Genomic DNA, 16476 nt, shown 5'->3' with positions numbered 1-16476 from the left:
ATATATATATATATAATGTTTGGGGGTTTCAAGTAATTTTCTAGCAAAAAATTTTTTTTTAACTTAATAAACAAGTTTCAGAAGAAGATTTAGACTTTAAGTGGTTAAACTTCCTGCATTTACACCTTGTTTAAAAACTTGGCAAACTGCCTGGATTTTTTTTTTTTTCCCCACACAGAAGTTTTATCCCTTTGATCTAAGAAGGAAGAGTAATGCCCTGTACACACGACCGACCGGTTTTCCCGTCAGAATAAACTCTGAAGGTTTTTCCCGACGGAGTTCCGACGAAATTCCGGTCAAGCAGTCTTGCATACACACGATCACACCAAAGTCCGACCGTCCAGAACGCGGTGACGTACAACACGTACGACGGGACTAGAAAACGGAAGTTCAATAGCCAGTAGCCAATAGCTTCCGCCTCGTACTTGCTTCAGAGCATGCGTCTTTTTTTGGTCCGTCGGAACAGCATACAGACGAGCGGTTTTCCCGATAGGAATCGGTTCCGTCAGAAAAATTTAGAACATGTTCTCTTTCTAGGTCCGTCAGAATTTTCAACGTAAAAAGTCCGATGGGGCCTACACACGATCGGAATATACGATGAAAATCTCCCATCGGACTTCTTCTGCCGACATTCCGCTCGTGTGTACACGGCATTAGTTACAATGTTTCATGAAAAACTTGGCAGACTGCCCGGATGTTTTCTTTTGACAGCTGAGTGAGCAGATAAGTCTCTCCACTTGTTATATGAAAGAATCGGCAAACTCTGCAATAGAGATCGTCAAGGGGAGGTTGAATCGAGATCACGATTTTTTAACGATTAATTGTGCAGTCCTAGTGGAGACAAGGACTGCGATGAGCCAGACCTATAACCATATACAGGGCCACTGAAAAGGCAGTACAGCCAGCCGTCCTGTACTGAGCCCCATCAGTTCAAAAGGGGGGCCCGGGCACCCTGGTGAACAGGAGGTCCGGTGTACGGTCTTACCGCAAACGCTGATCCCCTTATGCCTCCCCCTGTAGAGCTGCCAGCTTCTCCTCCTCTCTCTCCCTCTGGCTGCACTGCAGGGGGATTGGTCCTAGCACATGTGCCCCTCCCATCTGCCGGGCTCTGAGGAAGAAGGGATGGTCCCTTCGAAACGCGTCAGCTGGCAGTGATACCTGTGAGTTCCTCTATGACTTCTGGAGGGTTTCGCTCATCTCTGATCGCATGCTGCTAGTCTATGACCATTTACATTGTGAAATTTTCTACATTTGCCTGTGAGTAGTTCCTTTTTATCACTTTTTTTAATAATTTTACATCCAAAAGATAAGGCACATGGCTGGTGCGCCCCTTCTTGCTTTTTCTCTTGTTGACTATTAGGATTCCCCATCCTTGAGGGCAGCAAGGCCTGTGTCTTCGCACGATTTGTCTGGTTATCCACTTGCACAGGAGTGATTTTTCTCCCCTCCCATCTGCTGTCTGGGCCCCCCTGTGTGCCCCTTTCCCTTGCAGCGTTGCCAGCTTCCCTCCTCTCCCGCCGGCAGCTGCTGCTGGCACACTGGGGGATGTTTCAGGATGAAGAGCAGGGGAAGAGGCCGGTAAGGATGTAATTTATTGGCTCCTTCCTTTCCTGATTGAACATAGTGAGCGATCGGGACCAATCACTCCTGTGTCCATTTATTGCTGAAGCATAGTAAACTGTGTTCACTTTGCTTCAGTTTGTGAATGAGCTGGAAGCCTCAGAGAGCTTCCTATTCATTCATTTGTGCAGCTGAGGCTGTAGAGCATGGGTGCTCAGCATGTGGTTCTCCAGCTGTTGCAGAACTACAAGTCCCATGATGCATTTTAAGGCTGTTAATAACATGACTCCCAAAGCATGATGGGACTTGTAGTTCCGGAACAGCTGGAGGGCCACAGGTTGAGCTCCCATGCTGTAGAGAAAAAGAATGTAGGTCACTTTTAGCTATGGGGGGCCCTGTCAGGTAGGCTGTTATGGGGCCCTGTGATTTCTAACAGCAGCCCTGACCATATATAATCCCTCTGACCATAGGGCAACTAAATTCCAAACTGTAAATGTCACGGCCTTCAGGGGCACAGGAGCAAAAAACCCCTGTAAGTGGAATGAGAGCCATGGCCACCAGTTACAGTGGGGCCCACGTATCCATATATAGAAATGTTATGGCTGTGTGACGGTGATGTGACTAAGCTCGGGGTACGAGACAAAGCCTCAGGTGCTCACAAAACCCAACAACACTCTGCTATGACGAAACGCGTCAGGTAGGGCCAGCAGAGATGACACCATCATGCAAGCTGAAACTTGGAAGTGGCCTCTGCCGGGGATATGGAGGATCGGGTGCTCATACTGATATATGGGATATTGCCTATGTGGCTATATTGAGCTGTAACACAAAACCCAGACGGTTGGTAGCCAGTGGGGGGGGGGGGGGGGGGGGCAGTGGGGGTCAGGTGGCTGGACGTGACCAATGACACTGGAGACAGGCAGCAGAAACAAATGGAGATCAGAGTTCCACAAGACCCTCTACAAAAGCAGAAGCAGCTGGGCAATGTTTCCTTGTTGCTGAATGGTGGGAAAGAGTGCCGAACGTGGACATGATCCTCCACCCACCAGATGGCGTCAGCACTCATTTCATCAGCATTATTCTCTTCTGTGATAAAACAGGAAACTCAGATGACCAGTGGTGCAGATAATGAGGTAGCGCCTGATTGGCCTACTCAAGGGTGAGCCTTCAGAGAAAAGTTAGGTGCTGAGGCAATGCCAATGGGCTCTGGACCTAGAAAGCATTTAGCGGCTAACTTAACAGAACAGCGTCTGGAAAGCGGCTTACACAAAACCCAGAGCCTAAAAGTCCAGGCTAGCCTTGGTTTGGGCCAGGCTGAGGAAAGGCCGATCCAGATATCTGCCATTGTAGAGACCAAGTTCCTGAATAAAGGAACAACTGAAGATTGGACTCTTCCCAGAGGAGCTGAAGAAAAGATGTCCATCCTCCTAGGACACTAGCAAAACTCAAGAGGCATGCTGGGTAGAGGGTAGGGTTGCCACCCATCTGGGATTCACCCGGACCGTCCGGGTTTTGAAACATGTGTCCAGGTTTCAGACCGCTTGGAACCTAGACACATTATTCAGACTGGACTGTGGCTTCAGGTAACCAAGTACCACAATCGCCAAGTGCATAGGCGGGCTGGGTGTGCCTGGGCTCACCCTAATCATCAGGGTTGCCAACTTTCTGGAGTGCTAACTGCAGTTGTCTAAGCCAAGTGTCTGTGCCAATCTCTCTCACACTGTACAGAGGCAGTACAGTTCGGCCCCCGCACCTCACACGGATGGTGGGGGGGAGAGGGCTCGTTTTGCTCCTCCTCCCACCTCTACCCCTCGTGTCTGAAATTTGAAGCCCAGCAGCTAGCAGGCCTGAGCCCCCATCCTTGGGTGAGTGAGCTCACCATCCACTGTCTGTGACTGAAGTCTCTCCTTTCCCTCCCTTCTCTCTCCTACCTCTGAAGGAGCGAGTACACTAAGGTAAGGGGGACTCAGATGTAAAGGGTGCCCTGTGGACTCTGACGTGTGGGGGCGGCACTGCAGACTCTGACGTGTGGGGGCGGCACTGCAGACTCTGACGTGTGGGGGCGGCACTGCAGACTCTGACGTGTGGGGGCGGCACTGCAGACTCTGACGTGTGGGGGCGGCACTGCAGACTCTGACGTGTGGGGGCGGCACTGCAGACTCTGACGTGTGGGGGCGGCACTGCAGACTCTGACGTGTGGGGGGGGCACCGCAGACTCTGACGTGTGGGGGGGGCACCGCAGACTCTGACGTGTGGGGGGGGCACCGCAGACTCTGACGTGTGGGGGGGCACTGCAGACTCTAACATAAGGGGGGCTTTGGGAACCCTGATTTAAGGGGGAATGCTGGAAACTCTGATGTAAGTGGGGGCTTTGGTGAGCAGAAACCCCCCCACGTCAGATGTCATCTTTACACCAGAGTCCACAGCGTTCCCCCTAAAAAAATTAAATATTTGTGCCACTGAAGTGTTCGGGTTTGGCTTGAAGAAAAGGTGGCAGCCCTAGTAGAGGCGGATTATAGTGGGTCGGGCCTAGAGGGGTTTTTTTTGTTTGCTAGTGTCCGATCCTCCTGTATGCGGGCAGCATAACCCGACAGTATGGGCGGAGATTTTTCTAAAACTGGAGAGTGCGAAATCTGGTGCAGCTCTGTATGGTAGCCAATCAGCTTCCAGGTTTTATTGTGAAAGATGAAGTTTGATGGCACCAGATTTTGCACTCTCCAGTTTTAGTAAATCTCCCCCCCCCCCCATGTCTGTATGTACACAGGGCTGCCCCATCTTCACCCAGAATTATGAATGATCCAAAGAAATAAACATCACATCGATTGGATCTCTCATCTCTACATCGAAGGTTACACTTCCCTTTACAATAAACATTTCATCTCTGTAAATGGAATTCTCTCTCCTATCAGAAGGACCCGGATCACATTCCCTGCATTGCAGACAGACACCCTCTGCATTCACCGACAGGGACAGAGAACCTCTTTTATCAGAGAATTTGGTCTTCAGAAAAATGGCCGCCTTCCATACTCACAGGGATATGGTTGAACTCGATGGGGGTGGGGTCCTTGCAGCTGCACACACTGCCGTACCCCTCCACTTTGCTGCAGAAGTGTTTCCTCCGTCTGTTCAGCTCGGTGTCCGGCCAATGACATTCGGCGTCTGCAGTGGGCGGAGACATTTTACACATTCAGAGCTGGTTATAGGTGGAGCACAGAGACCCTTCTATAGGATTACTGTGAGATTGTCCCTACCAGGTTGCTGATTGGTCCTCCCCAGAGCTTCCATCGTGGGAAAAACCCAGAGAGGAGACTCCAAGAATCACATGATCACCGATCACCAATCACAAAATTCACACACACCTCACACTCTGGGGGAGGGGCAAACTGCACACAACTCACTCCCTGGGGGAGGGGCAAACCGCACACAACTCACTCCCTGGGGGAGGGGCAAACCGCACACAACTCACTCCCTGGGGGAGGGGCAAACCGCACACAACTCACACGCTGGGGGAGGGGCAAACCGCACACACCACACACTCTCCGGGGTAGGGACAGACCGCACACACCTCACACTCTCCGGGGTAGGGACAGACCGCACACACCTCACACTCTGGGGGAGGGGCAGACCGCACACAACTCACTCTCTCCAGGGTAGGGGCAAACCGCACACAACTCACTCCCTGGGGGAGCGGCAAACCCACACACAGCTCACACGCTGGGGGAGGGGCAGACCGCACACACTTCACACTCTCCGGGGTAGGGGCAGACCACACACAGCTCACACTCTGGGGGGAGGGGCAGACCGCACACAACTCACTCTCTGGGGGAGGGGCAGACCGCACCCAACACACTCTTGGGGGGTAGGGGCAGACCGCACGCAACTCACTCTTGGGGGGTAGGGGCAGACCACACACAGCTTACCTTCTGGGGGCACAAGTTGAATGTCGGTCTTTAGCAGAACCGGATCTCCCCAGGTGGACAATGCTGGTGACTTTGAGTGTTTTTCTCCATAGATTTGCCCTGAAGGAATGAAGATAAATTGTACAGCACACAGGACACTGCAGGCGCTATGACAAGAAGTGCGGGACACACAAACAATTCACCTCCTTTCTTCGCCACAAATGTCCACATGTCCCTCCAGCCCAACGTCGGAGCCACCTGACTGCCCAAACTCTTCAGCAGGTTCTTCGCTGTGTCTTTAAGATGGAAGGATCCTTCATCCTGCAACACGGAAGAAATACGGGACATATGGAAACCACAAAATCCCACGTCAATTCTTTTCTATGCTCCTGATGCTTGTCCAGTGAACCAACAAAAGACTTCCATCCAGTCTACGAAGAAATAACCCCCCTACAAGCAAATCTTTCAATAAGAAAACACTCTTCAAAGGATGGCTTGCAGTCCACCAATAGAGAATCTTCCCAAACAGTGGTTTCCAGTCTACCCAAGTAATGGTTTCCAGTCCTCCTAATAAAGACGCCTACCCACGTGATGGTTTCTAGTCCTACAAATAAGGAAGCCTACCCAAGTAATGGTATCCAGTCCTCCCAATAAGGAAGCCTACCCAAGTAATGGTTTCCAGTCCTCCCAATAAGGAAGCCTACCCAAGTAATGGTTTCCAGTCCTCCCAATAAGGAAGCCTACCCAAGTAATGGTTTCCAGTCCTCCCAATAAGGAAGCCTACCCAAGTAAGAGTTTCCAGTCCTTCCGATAAGGAAGCTCCCAAGTAATGGTTTCCAGTCTCCCCAATAAGGAAGCCCCAAGTAATGGTTTCCAGTCATGCCAATAAGGAAGCCCCCCAAGCAAAGGTTTCCAGTCTCCCCAAAAAGGAAGCACAGCCAAGTAATGGTTTCCAGTCCTCCCAATAAAAAAGCCTACCTAAGTAAGGGTTTCCAGTCCTCCCAATAAGGAAGCCCCCCAAGCAATGGTTTCCAGTCTCCCCAATAAGAAAGCCTACCCAAGTAAGGGTTTTCAGTCCTCCCAATAGGGAAGCCCCCAAGAAAGGGTTTCCAGTCCTCCCAATTAGGAAGCCCCCAAGTAACGGTTTCAAGTCCTCCCAATAAGGAAGCCTACCCAAGTAATGGTTTCCAGTCCTCTCAATAAGGAAGCCCCCCCCAAGTAATGGTTTCCAGTCATCCCAATAAGGAAGCCCCCCAAGCAAAGGTCTCCAGTCTCCCCAAAAAGAAAGCACAGCCAAGTAATGGTTTCCAGTCCTCCCAATAAAAAAGCCTACCCAAGTAAGGGTTTCCAGTCCTTTCAATAAGGAAGCCTACTCAAATTATGGTTTCCAGTCCTCCCAATAAGGAAGACCCCCAAGTAATGGTTTCCAGTCCTTCCAATAAGGAAGCCTACCTAAGTAATGGTATCCAGTCCTCCCAATAAGGAAGCCCCCCAAGTAATGGTTTCCAGTCCTCCAAATAAAGAAGCCTACCCAAGTAATGGTTTCCAGTCATCCCAATAAAGAAGCCCCCCCAAGCAAAGGTTTCCAGTCCTTCCAATAAGGAAGTCTACCTAAGTAATGGTTTCCAGTCCTCCCAATAAAAAAAGCCTACCCAAGTAAGGGTTTCCAGTCCTCCCAATAAGGAAGACCCCCAAGTAATGTTTTCCAGTCCTCCCAATAAGAAAGCCTACCCAAGTAATGGTTTCCAGTCCCCCAATAAGAAGCACTCCCAAAGTAATGGTTTCCAGTCTCTTAAGAGCCGGTTCACACGGGGGCGACTTGTCAGGCGACCTAGCCGCCTGACAAGTCGCCTCCCGTTCTGTACAATGGAACCGTTCTAATCGGAACGACGCAAGTCGCTCCAACTTAGAAGAAAGGTTCCTGTACTACTTTGGGGGCGACTTGCATAGATTTCTATACAGAAGTCGTCTTGCAAGTCGCCCCGGCAGTCGTGTGCAGGTCGCCTCGGTGAGGCGACCTGCAAGTCGTGCCGCGTCTAGTGTGAACCGGCACTAAGGCAGCACTCTTTAAGCACAGATTTGCAGTTTTCCAGTAAAAGAATTCTCCCAAGCACTCCTGAATAAGGAAGCTGCCCGCCCACCCCAAAGTATTGGTTTCCAGTCCCATAATAAAAATACCCCCTCATGCAATGGTTAAAGTGGTTGAAAAAGCAGAAGGTTTTTTTTATCCTCCTGAATTCTAAAGCAGTAAGATAAAAAGCCTTCTGTGTACAGCAGCTCCTCTCAGCCCCCCCTAATACTTACCTGGGGTCCTTCTCTGTCCAGCAATGTCCACGAGTGGCTCAGCCATCTGACATTCTCTTTCCTGATTGGCTAAGACACAGCAGCAGTGCCATTGGCTCCCGCTGCTGTCAAAGTCAGCTAGCTAATCAGGGGAGAGAGGGGGCGGGGCCAGGTTGGGGCTCCGTGTCTGAATGGATATAGAGAGCTGTGACTCAGCTCGGGTGCCCCCATAGCAAGCTGCTTGCTGTGGGGGCACTGAACAGGAGGGAGGGGCCAGGATCACAGAAGAGGGACCAGAGAAGAGGAGGATTCGGGCCGCTCTGTGCAAATCCACTGCAGCAGAGCAGGTAAGTATAACATGTTTTTTAAAGCGATTGTAAAGTCTCGTTTTTTTCCCTATGAAAATAACAAATAAGGATGTCCCCACAAGTAACGGTTTCCAGTCTCCCAATAAGGAAGCCCCCCACCCAGAACTGACCTTGACAGTAAAGATGAGGATACGACCACGGGCCACCATGTTCAAGAACAGAACCATCGCTTCATCTTCATGTGGGGAATACGTGTCAAAAACTCTCTTCGCCATCACATGACCCTGTAGGAAAAAAGTCACATTACTTGGGAAAATTGCAATATGATAAAGCTAGTGGAGGTACTACATGACTACCACATACCGAGGCCTGGTTCAGTACGATGACATGAATTCCTCTTCCCTGTTCTCGGGCCTCGTCCTCCAACACCTGCAACACACACACACGGAAATGTAAAAATGCAGCTTATCCGCACTGAGAACACAGAACAGCACATCAAGGCAGCAAGACTTCCCCCTGTGGACAGAGCATCAAGACCAGGGGGCTTCCCTCGATGGACAGAGCATCAAGGCCAGGGGGCTTCCCTCGATGGACAGAGCACCAAGGCCAGGGGGCTTCCCTCGATGGACAGAGCACCAAGGCCAGGGGGCTTCCCTCGATGGACAGAGCACCAAGGCCAGGGGGCTTCCCTCGATGGACAGAGCACCAAGGCCAGGGGGCTTCCCTCGATGGACAGAGCACCAAGGCCAGGGGGCTTCCCTCGATGGACAGAGCACCAAGGCCAGGGGGCTTCCCTCGATGGACAGAGCACCAAGGCCAGGGGGCTTCCCTCGATGGACAGAGCACCAAGGCCAGGGGGCTTCCCTCGATGGACAGAGCACCAAGGCCAGGGGGCTTCCCTCGATGGACAGAGCACCAAGGCCAGGGGGCTTCCCTCGATGGACAGAGCATCAAGGCCAGGGGGCTTCCCTCGATGGACAGAGCATCAAGACCAGGGGACGTTCCTCTATGGTCAGCACATCAAGACCACAGGACTTCCCTCTATGGAGCACACATCAAGACCACGGGTCTTTCCTCTATAGAAAAGCACATCAAGACCACAGAACTTCCCTCTATGGACAGCACATCAAGGCCAAAGGACATCCCACTATGGACAGAAGATCAAGACCACAGGACGTCCCTCTATAGACAGAGCATCAAGACCACAGGACATCTCTCTATGGACAGAGCACCAAGACCACAGGACGTCTCTCTATGGACAGAGCATCAAGACCACAGGACGTCTCTCTATGGACAGAGCATCAAGACCACAGGACGTCTCTCTATGGACAGAGCATCAAGACCACAGGACGTCTCTCTATGGACAGAGCATCAAGACCACAGGACGTCTCTCTATGGACAGAGCATCAAGACCACAGGACGTCTCTCTATGGACAGAGCATCAAGACCACAGGACGTCTCTCTATGGACAGAGCATCAAGACCACAGGACGTCTCTCTATGGACAGAGCATCAAGACCACAGGACGTCTCTCTATGGACAGAGCATCAAGACCACAGGACGTCTCTCTATGGACAGAGCATCAAGACCACAGGACGTCTCTCTATGGACAGAGCATCAAGACCACAGGACGTCTCTCTATGGACAGAGCATCAAGACCACAGGACGTCTCTATATGGACAGAACATCAAGACCACAGGACGCCTCTCGATGGACAGCACAGCAAGAACACAGGTCTTCACTCTATAGAAAGCACATCAAGACCAAAGGACGTTCCTTATGGACAGAGCATAAAGACAACAGAACTCTCCTCTATGGGCAGAACATCAAGACCACAAGAGCTCCCTCTATGGACAGAACATCAAGACCACAGAACTTCCCTCTATGGAGAGCACATCAAGACCACAGGATGTCCCTCTATGGACAGAACATCAAGACCACAGAACTTCCCACCATTGAGAGCACATCAAGACCAGAGGACATACCTTGGGAAAAATCACAATATGATAAAGCTCCATTGAGAGCACATCAAGACCAGAGGACATCCCTCTAAAGACAGCACATCAAGACCACAGAACATCCCTCTATGACGGCACATTTTCTTGAGGTCAGACATTCATCAGTTTTGACAATAATACCTTTATATCTTATTATTCTACAACTTATTATTATTTATACCCAATGTGTTTTCACATTTATAGTCTGTTCTTACACATTTTTTAGGACAGGCAAGCATTTTATTCACTCGCTTCTCTTCTTATTGTATACGTTTAAATCAGAAGGAAATAGGCAGATAAGACAAAGATTTCATTCCCTGTCATTTTTCCCAGTGCTACAGAATTTCTCCACGTGGAAGCAGTAGTCTCTCTGCAGGGGTCTGCAATGCCATCTGTTGAGTCAAGACTTCAAGCTCTGCCATTTGCAAAGTCCACTTTCCCTGTTGACTGGAGAGCCTTGGCTCTGACTCAGCAGGGGGCGTGTTGGACCTCTGTAGAGAGACCGCTTCTTCCACACACAGAGCAAGGTTCCTTCTTTGCAGCATGCTGCCAGAGGACAGGAAAACAGACTTATTCTAAGGCTTTCCTCGACTTTTTGCTTGAAGCACCTGAAATGTAGTCAGCTTTTTAAAACTGAAAGTTCAATTAAGATCTAAAAAGTATAAAAACCCCCAACAATGATATTTTCCTATAAAAACGGGGACAATCAGCGCAAACTTATAACATGTAGATGCAAGCTGAACACTATAGGAAATCACCAAGCCTAAAAAACCTATAAAACTAATTCAATACAATATATGTAGAAAAAAGAGAAAAAGAGAAGATCCCTCGTGGCAAGAAGGGGAACAAATTCTTCTGTGTACATTGAAGAGATCCTCCACCCCGGACACACAGATGTGCTGAGCAGATAAGATGGACCTCTTGTTACAGGAGGTCATAAGCGCACGTGTCCACTCAGAGGGGGGTAAACACTCCACGACCACTATGGATATCCAATTCGACCCCGCAGGAGGACTCTCCGGTACGGTGGTAAGGATGGTAAATCCACAGGTGTTAGTAAAAAGGAGATGCAGCAATCCCAAAGAAAAAAGGGAATCTCTAAGTGTAATCCGTGAGGCTGGGAGATTTATCCAGTAAAAAAGGTACAAGCGCAAACAATAAAAACAGCGGCACAGGTAAAAGAGCTTGTACGTAACCGAACAGCTGAGAGATGGCGGCGGGTGAGATGAAGCTCCGCCCCCCAGAGGGCTATGACCTCCTGTAACAAGAGGTCCATCTTATCTGCTCAGCACATCTGTGTGTCTGGGGTGGAGGATCTCTTCACTGCACACAGAAGAATTTGTTCCCCTTCTTGTCTCGAGGGATCTTCTCTTTTCCTACATATTATGGACGGTTTTATTGAGGCTCTGCACTAATATTGTTTTGAATGATAATTTCCTTGTTTGACATTTTAAGTACATTCCGCTGAGAGCGATTTCTCAAATCTCTTCCATAAGTGTAGAAATGAATAAAACACTTGTTGGTCCTGCCAGAAAGTTTGTGTGGTGATAACTTCCTGGGGACCCTCAAGCTGTTCTCTCTGTGGAGTAGAGCGGTGTTCCTCAACCACGGTGACATTTCACCCCAAGGTGCCCTTTGGGTTCCCCCGGGGGGGCTGTGAGCATGAGACCCAGTTTGCCCTGGATCAGAGAGGAAGGAGTAGATGGTTAGGGAGGAGGGGGGGGGCATTCTGTGGCGATTAGGAGAGTCTGATGTGATGGGGGGGGACCTCTGATGTGATGGGGGGGGACCTCTGATGTGACGGGGGGGGGGACCTCTGATGTGATGGGGGGGGACCTCTGATGTGATGGGGGGGGACCTCTGATGTGATGGGGGGGGGGGACCTCTGATGTGATGGGGGGGGACCTCTGATGTGATGGGGGGGGCCTCTGATGTGATGGGGGGGGCCTCTGATGTGATGGGGGGGGCCTCTGATGTGATGGGGGGGGACCTCTGATGTGATGGGGGGGGACCTCTGATGTGATGGGGGGGGACCTCTGATGTGATGGGGGGGGACCTCTGATGTGATGGGGGGGACCTCTGATGTGATGGGGGGGGACCTCTGATGTGATGGGGGGGGACCTCTGATGTGATGGGGGGACCTCTGATGTGATGGGGGGGACCTCTGATGTGATGGGGGGGGCCCTGATGTGATGGGGGGACCTCTGATGTGATGGGGGGGGACCTCTGATGTGATGGGGGGGGACCTCTGATGTGATGGGGGGGGACCTCTGATGTGATGGGGGGACCTCTGATGTGATTAGGGGGGGACCTCTGATGTGATGGGGGGGCCTCTGATGTGATGGGGGGGCCTCTGATGTGATGGGGGGGACCTCTGATGTGATGGGGGGGGGACCTCGGATGTGATGGGGGGGGGACCTCTGATGTGATGGGGGGGGGACCTCGGATGTGATGGGGGGGGGACCTCGGATGTGATGGGGGGACCTCGGATGTGATGGGGGGGACCTCTGATGTGATGGGGGGACCTCTGATGTGATGGGGGGACCTCTGATGTGATGGGGGGGACCTCTGATGTGATGGGGGGGACCTCTGATGTGATGGGGGACCTCTGATGTGATGGGGGGGACCTCTGATGTGATGGGGGGGACCTCTGATGTGATGGGGGGGACCTCTGATGTGATGGGGGGGACCTCTGATGTGATGGGGGGGACCTCTGATGTGATGGGGGGACCTCTGATGTGATGGGGGGGGACCTCTGATGTGATGGGGGGGACCTCTGATGTGATGGGGGGGACCTCTGATGTGATGGGGGGGGACCTCTGATGTGATGGGGGGGACCTCTGATGTGATGGGGGGGGGCCTCTGATGTGATGGGGGGGACCTCTGATGTGATGGGGGGGACCTCTGATGTGATGGGGGGACCTCTGATGTGATGGGGGGACCTCTGATGTGATGGGGGGACCTCTGATGTGATGGGGGGGACCTCTGATGTGATGGGGGGACCTCTGATGTGATGGGGGGACCTCTGATGTGATGGGGGGGCCTCTGATGTGATGGGGGGGCCTCTGATGTGATGGGGGGGACCTCTGATGTGATGGGGGGACCTCTGATGTGATGGGGGGGCCCCTGATGTGATGGGGGGACCTCTGATGTGATGGGGGACCTCTGATGTGATGGGAGGGCCTCTGATGTGATGGGGGACCTCTGATGTGATGGGGGGGACCTCTGATGTGATGGGGGGACCTCTGATGTGATGGGGGGGCCCCTGATGTGATGGGGGGACCTCTGATGTGATGGGGTCTCATGTTATGACGGGAAATCGAATTTCTGACACGCAGAGGAGGACTGTGACCGCACTGTCACCCGGCACTCACCGCCGTCCCATCCACCGCGATGTAGACCTTCGAGCGGCTGGAATAAATTTCCACATCCAGAACCTTCTTCCCTCCGGTCGCTCGTCTTGGAAATTCCACATTCTGGACGTTGTCCTCTGCGGAGAGAGATCACCGGAGAGCGATTATCGGAGATATTGATCCAATGATGAGCCGCGGTTTATAAGCTCCGCCCCCTGCAGCGCACACTCACCGTAGTCCTGGTCGATGTCCTCCTCGTTCGCGGCTCTCCGGGTGTCCAGGATCAGCTTGATGTTGACGATGACGGTGACGAGGAGGAAGAGGACGGCCCCCGTCTGTGGGAGGAGGAAGGTGACAACACGATTATCACACAGACCATCCAACACTTCCAGGGAAATATGGAACATCAAAGATGAGGTTTAATCTGCTTATATTTGCCCCCCCCTCCCCCCATCAACATGCTATTAACATTATTAAATAAAACCTAATTGCATAATGTGTGATGTCATCACCGGGTCTCTGTGATAGGCGGAGCTCTAGGTGGGTGACGCCGCCCCTCGGAGGGCGTTCTGCTGATCCTCTGATGAAGGAGGTTGGGGCCCCGATACGTGTCGGTTATGAAGATTATCAGTGGAAGGTTCCGGACTCTCCTGGAGGTCACTTTTTATGGGGCGCCCCAATATTTGGACTCCTCCCCATGGTCACCCCTCCCCTCTCCACCAATCCTGCTGCAGGATAGAACTACAACCCCCAGCATGCCCCTCCCCCGGCCTCCATCGTTACCTGGCACATCCTCCGCACCGCTCTCTGATTGGTCAGCTTGTATTTCCAGGCCAGGTACCAACTCCGCTTCTTCTGGGGGAGGGGGGGCTTCCCGGGGTCCCAATGCTCCATCTCTTCTGGGCCGGGGCGGGGTCCCTGAGGACTGGGGGCCATCTGTCTGTGTCCTCTGGTCATCCGCAGAGCCCCGCCCTCCGGGGGGAAATCAACACTGGGGGGGCAAAATATATCATCAGTCATCATATTCCCTTCCCATAGTGATGTCACACCTGACTGTCCCCTCCCCCAGTGATGTCACATCTGACTGTCCCCTCCCCCGGGTGATGTCACACCTGACTGTCCCCTCCCCCGGTGATGTCACACCTGACTGTCCCCTCCCCCCAGTGATGTCACACCTGACTGTCCCCTCCCCCCAGTGATGTCACACCTGACTGTCCCCTCCCCCAGTGATGTCACACCTGACTGTCCCCTCCCCCCAGTGATGTCACACCTGACTGTCCCCTCCCCCAGTGATGTCACACCTGACTGTCCCCTCCCCCCAGTGATGTCACACCTGACTGTCCCCTCCCCCGGTGATGTCACACCTGACTGTCCCCTCCCCCGAGGATGTCACACCTGACTGTCCCCTCCCCCAAGGATGTCACACCTGACTGTTCCCTCCCCCGAGGATGTCACACCTGGCTGTCTCCTCCCCCCGATGATGTCACACCTGACTGTCTCCTCCCCCCTGGTGATGTCACACCTGACTGTCCCCTCCCCGATGATGTCACACCTGACTGTCTCCTCCCCGATGATGTCACACCTGACTGTACCCTCCCCGATGATGTCACACCTGGCTGTCCCCTCCCCCGAGGATGTCACACCTGACTGTCTCCTCCCCGATGATGTCACACCTGACTGTCCCCTCCCCGATGATGTCACACCTGACTGTCCCCTCCCCGATGATGTCACACCTGACTGTCCCCTCCCCCGAGGATGTCACACCTGACTGTCTCCTCCCCCCTGGTGATGTCACACCTGACTGTCCCCTCCCCCCAGTGATGTCACACCTGACTGTCCCCTCCCCGATGATGTCACACCTGACTGTCCCCTCCCCGATGATGTCACACCTGACTGTCCCCTCCCCCCGGTGATGTCACACCTGACTGTCCCCTCCCCGATGATGTCACACCTGACTGTCCCCTCCCCCCCGTGATGTCACACCTGACTGTCCCCTCCCCCCGTGATGTCACACATGACTGTCCCCTCCCCCCGTGATGTCACACCTGGCTGTCCCCTCCCCCTGGTGATGTCACACATGACTGTCCCCTCCCCCCGGTGATGTCACACATGACTGTCCCCTCCCCCTGGTGATGTCACACATGACTGTCCCCTCCCCCCCGGTGATGAGTACAGTGGGGGGAGGGGTGGGTATGGAGGGTGATGGGGGAGGGGTGTCTCACCCGCTCTGACTGTCGGACACACACCGCCCGATCTCCTCATCTCTTCCCGGATGGATGGGAGAAGCGGGAGCGCGCACAGACACGTGACCCGCCCCGGGCACACGCACGCACGCCGTACTGACAGCGGAGTGAAGTCCCGCCCCCCGGCGAGGGGAATACACTGCGGGGCGTGGCCACTCTTCGGGATTAAATCCGAGCTCCGCCCACCCGGTTTAACGATCTCTCCGTGTGTGTGATGGGGGAGGGGAGAGGAAAGCGAATACCGAGATTATCATATTCTATATGTCACCCGCCCGAGAACATTATTTCCGGTGACAATGATTCCCCCTCACTTCCTGTCCTGTGACCCCAATTCCCCTCACTTCCTGTCCTGTGACCCCAATTCCCCCTCACTTCCTGTCCTGTGACCCCAATTCACCCTCACTTCCTGTCCTCTGACCCCAATTCCCCCTCACTTCCTGTCCGGTGACCCCAATTCCCCCTCACTTCCTGTCCTGTGACCCCAATTCCCCTCACTTCCTGTCCTGTGACCCCAATTCCCCCTCACTTCCTGTCCTCTGACCCCAATTCCCCCTCACTTCCTGTCCGGTGACCCCAATTCCCCCTCACTTCCTGTCCTGTGACTCCAATTCCCCTTCACTTCCTGTCCTGTGACCCCAATTCTCCTTCACTTCCTGTGACCCCAATTCCCCCTCACTTCCTGTCCTCTGACCCCAATTCCCCCTCACTTCCTGTCCTATGACCCCAATTCCCCCTCACTTCCTGTCCTATGACCCCAATCCCCCCTCACTTCCTGTCCGGTGACCCCAATTCCCCCTCACTTTCTGTCCTGTGACCCCAATTCCCCCTCACTTC

General features: G+C 53.0%; 1 protein-coding gene across 1 annotated transcript in view; it reads right to left on the bottom strand.

Annotated features, from left to right (window-relative positions):
* The window catches only part of POMGNT1 (protein O-linked mannose N-acetylglucosaminyltransferase 1 (beta 1,2-)), a gene marked incomplete in the record, with an annotated part of 29249 nt that extends 13427 nt beyond the window's left edge, over positions 1 to 15822 (bottom strand). Inside the window, 9 exon segments of the mRNA XM_073593953.1 lie at positions 4592 to 4719; positions 5481 to 5579; positions 5663 to 5780; positions 8221 to 8334; positions 8414 to 8479; positions 13421 to 13536; positions 13632 to 13734; positions 14183 to 14390; positions 15622 to 15822. Of these exon segments, the coding sequence (XP_073450054.1) occupies positions 4592 to 4719; positions 5481 to 5579; positions 5663 to 5780; positions 8221 to 8334; positions 8414 to 8479; positions 13421 to 13536; positions 13632 to 13734; positions 14183 to 14356 (918 nt within the window).
* Between the last annotated feature and the right edge of the window lie 654 nt (positions 15823 to 16476).

Source organism: Aquarana catesbeiana, linkage group LG07 (genome assembly GCF_042186555.1).
Source record: "Aquarana catesbeiana isolate 2022-GZ linkage group LG07, ASM4218655v1, whole genome shotgun sequence".
In the NCBI taxonomy this organism is placed as follows: Eukaryota; Metazoa; Chordata; class Amphibia; order Anura; family Ranidae; genus Aquarana; species Aquarana catesbeiana.
This window is presented reverse-complemented; position numbering and strand designations above follow the sequence as displayed.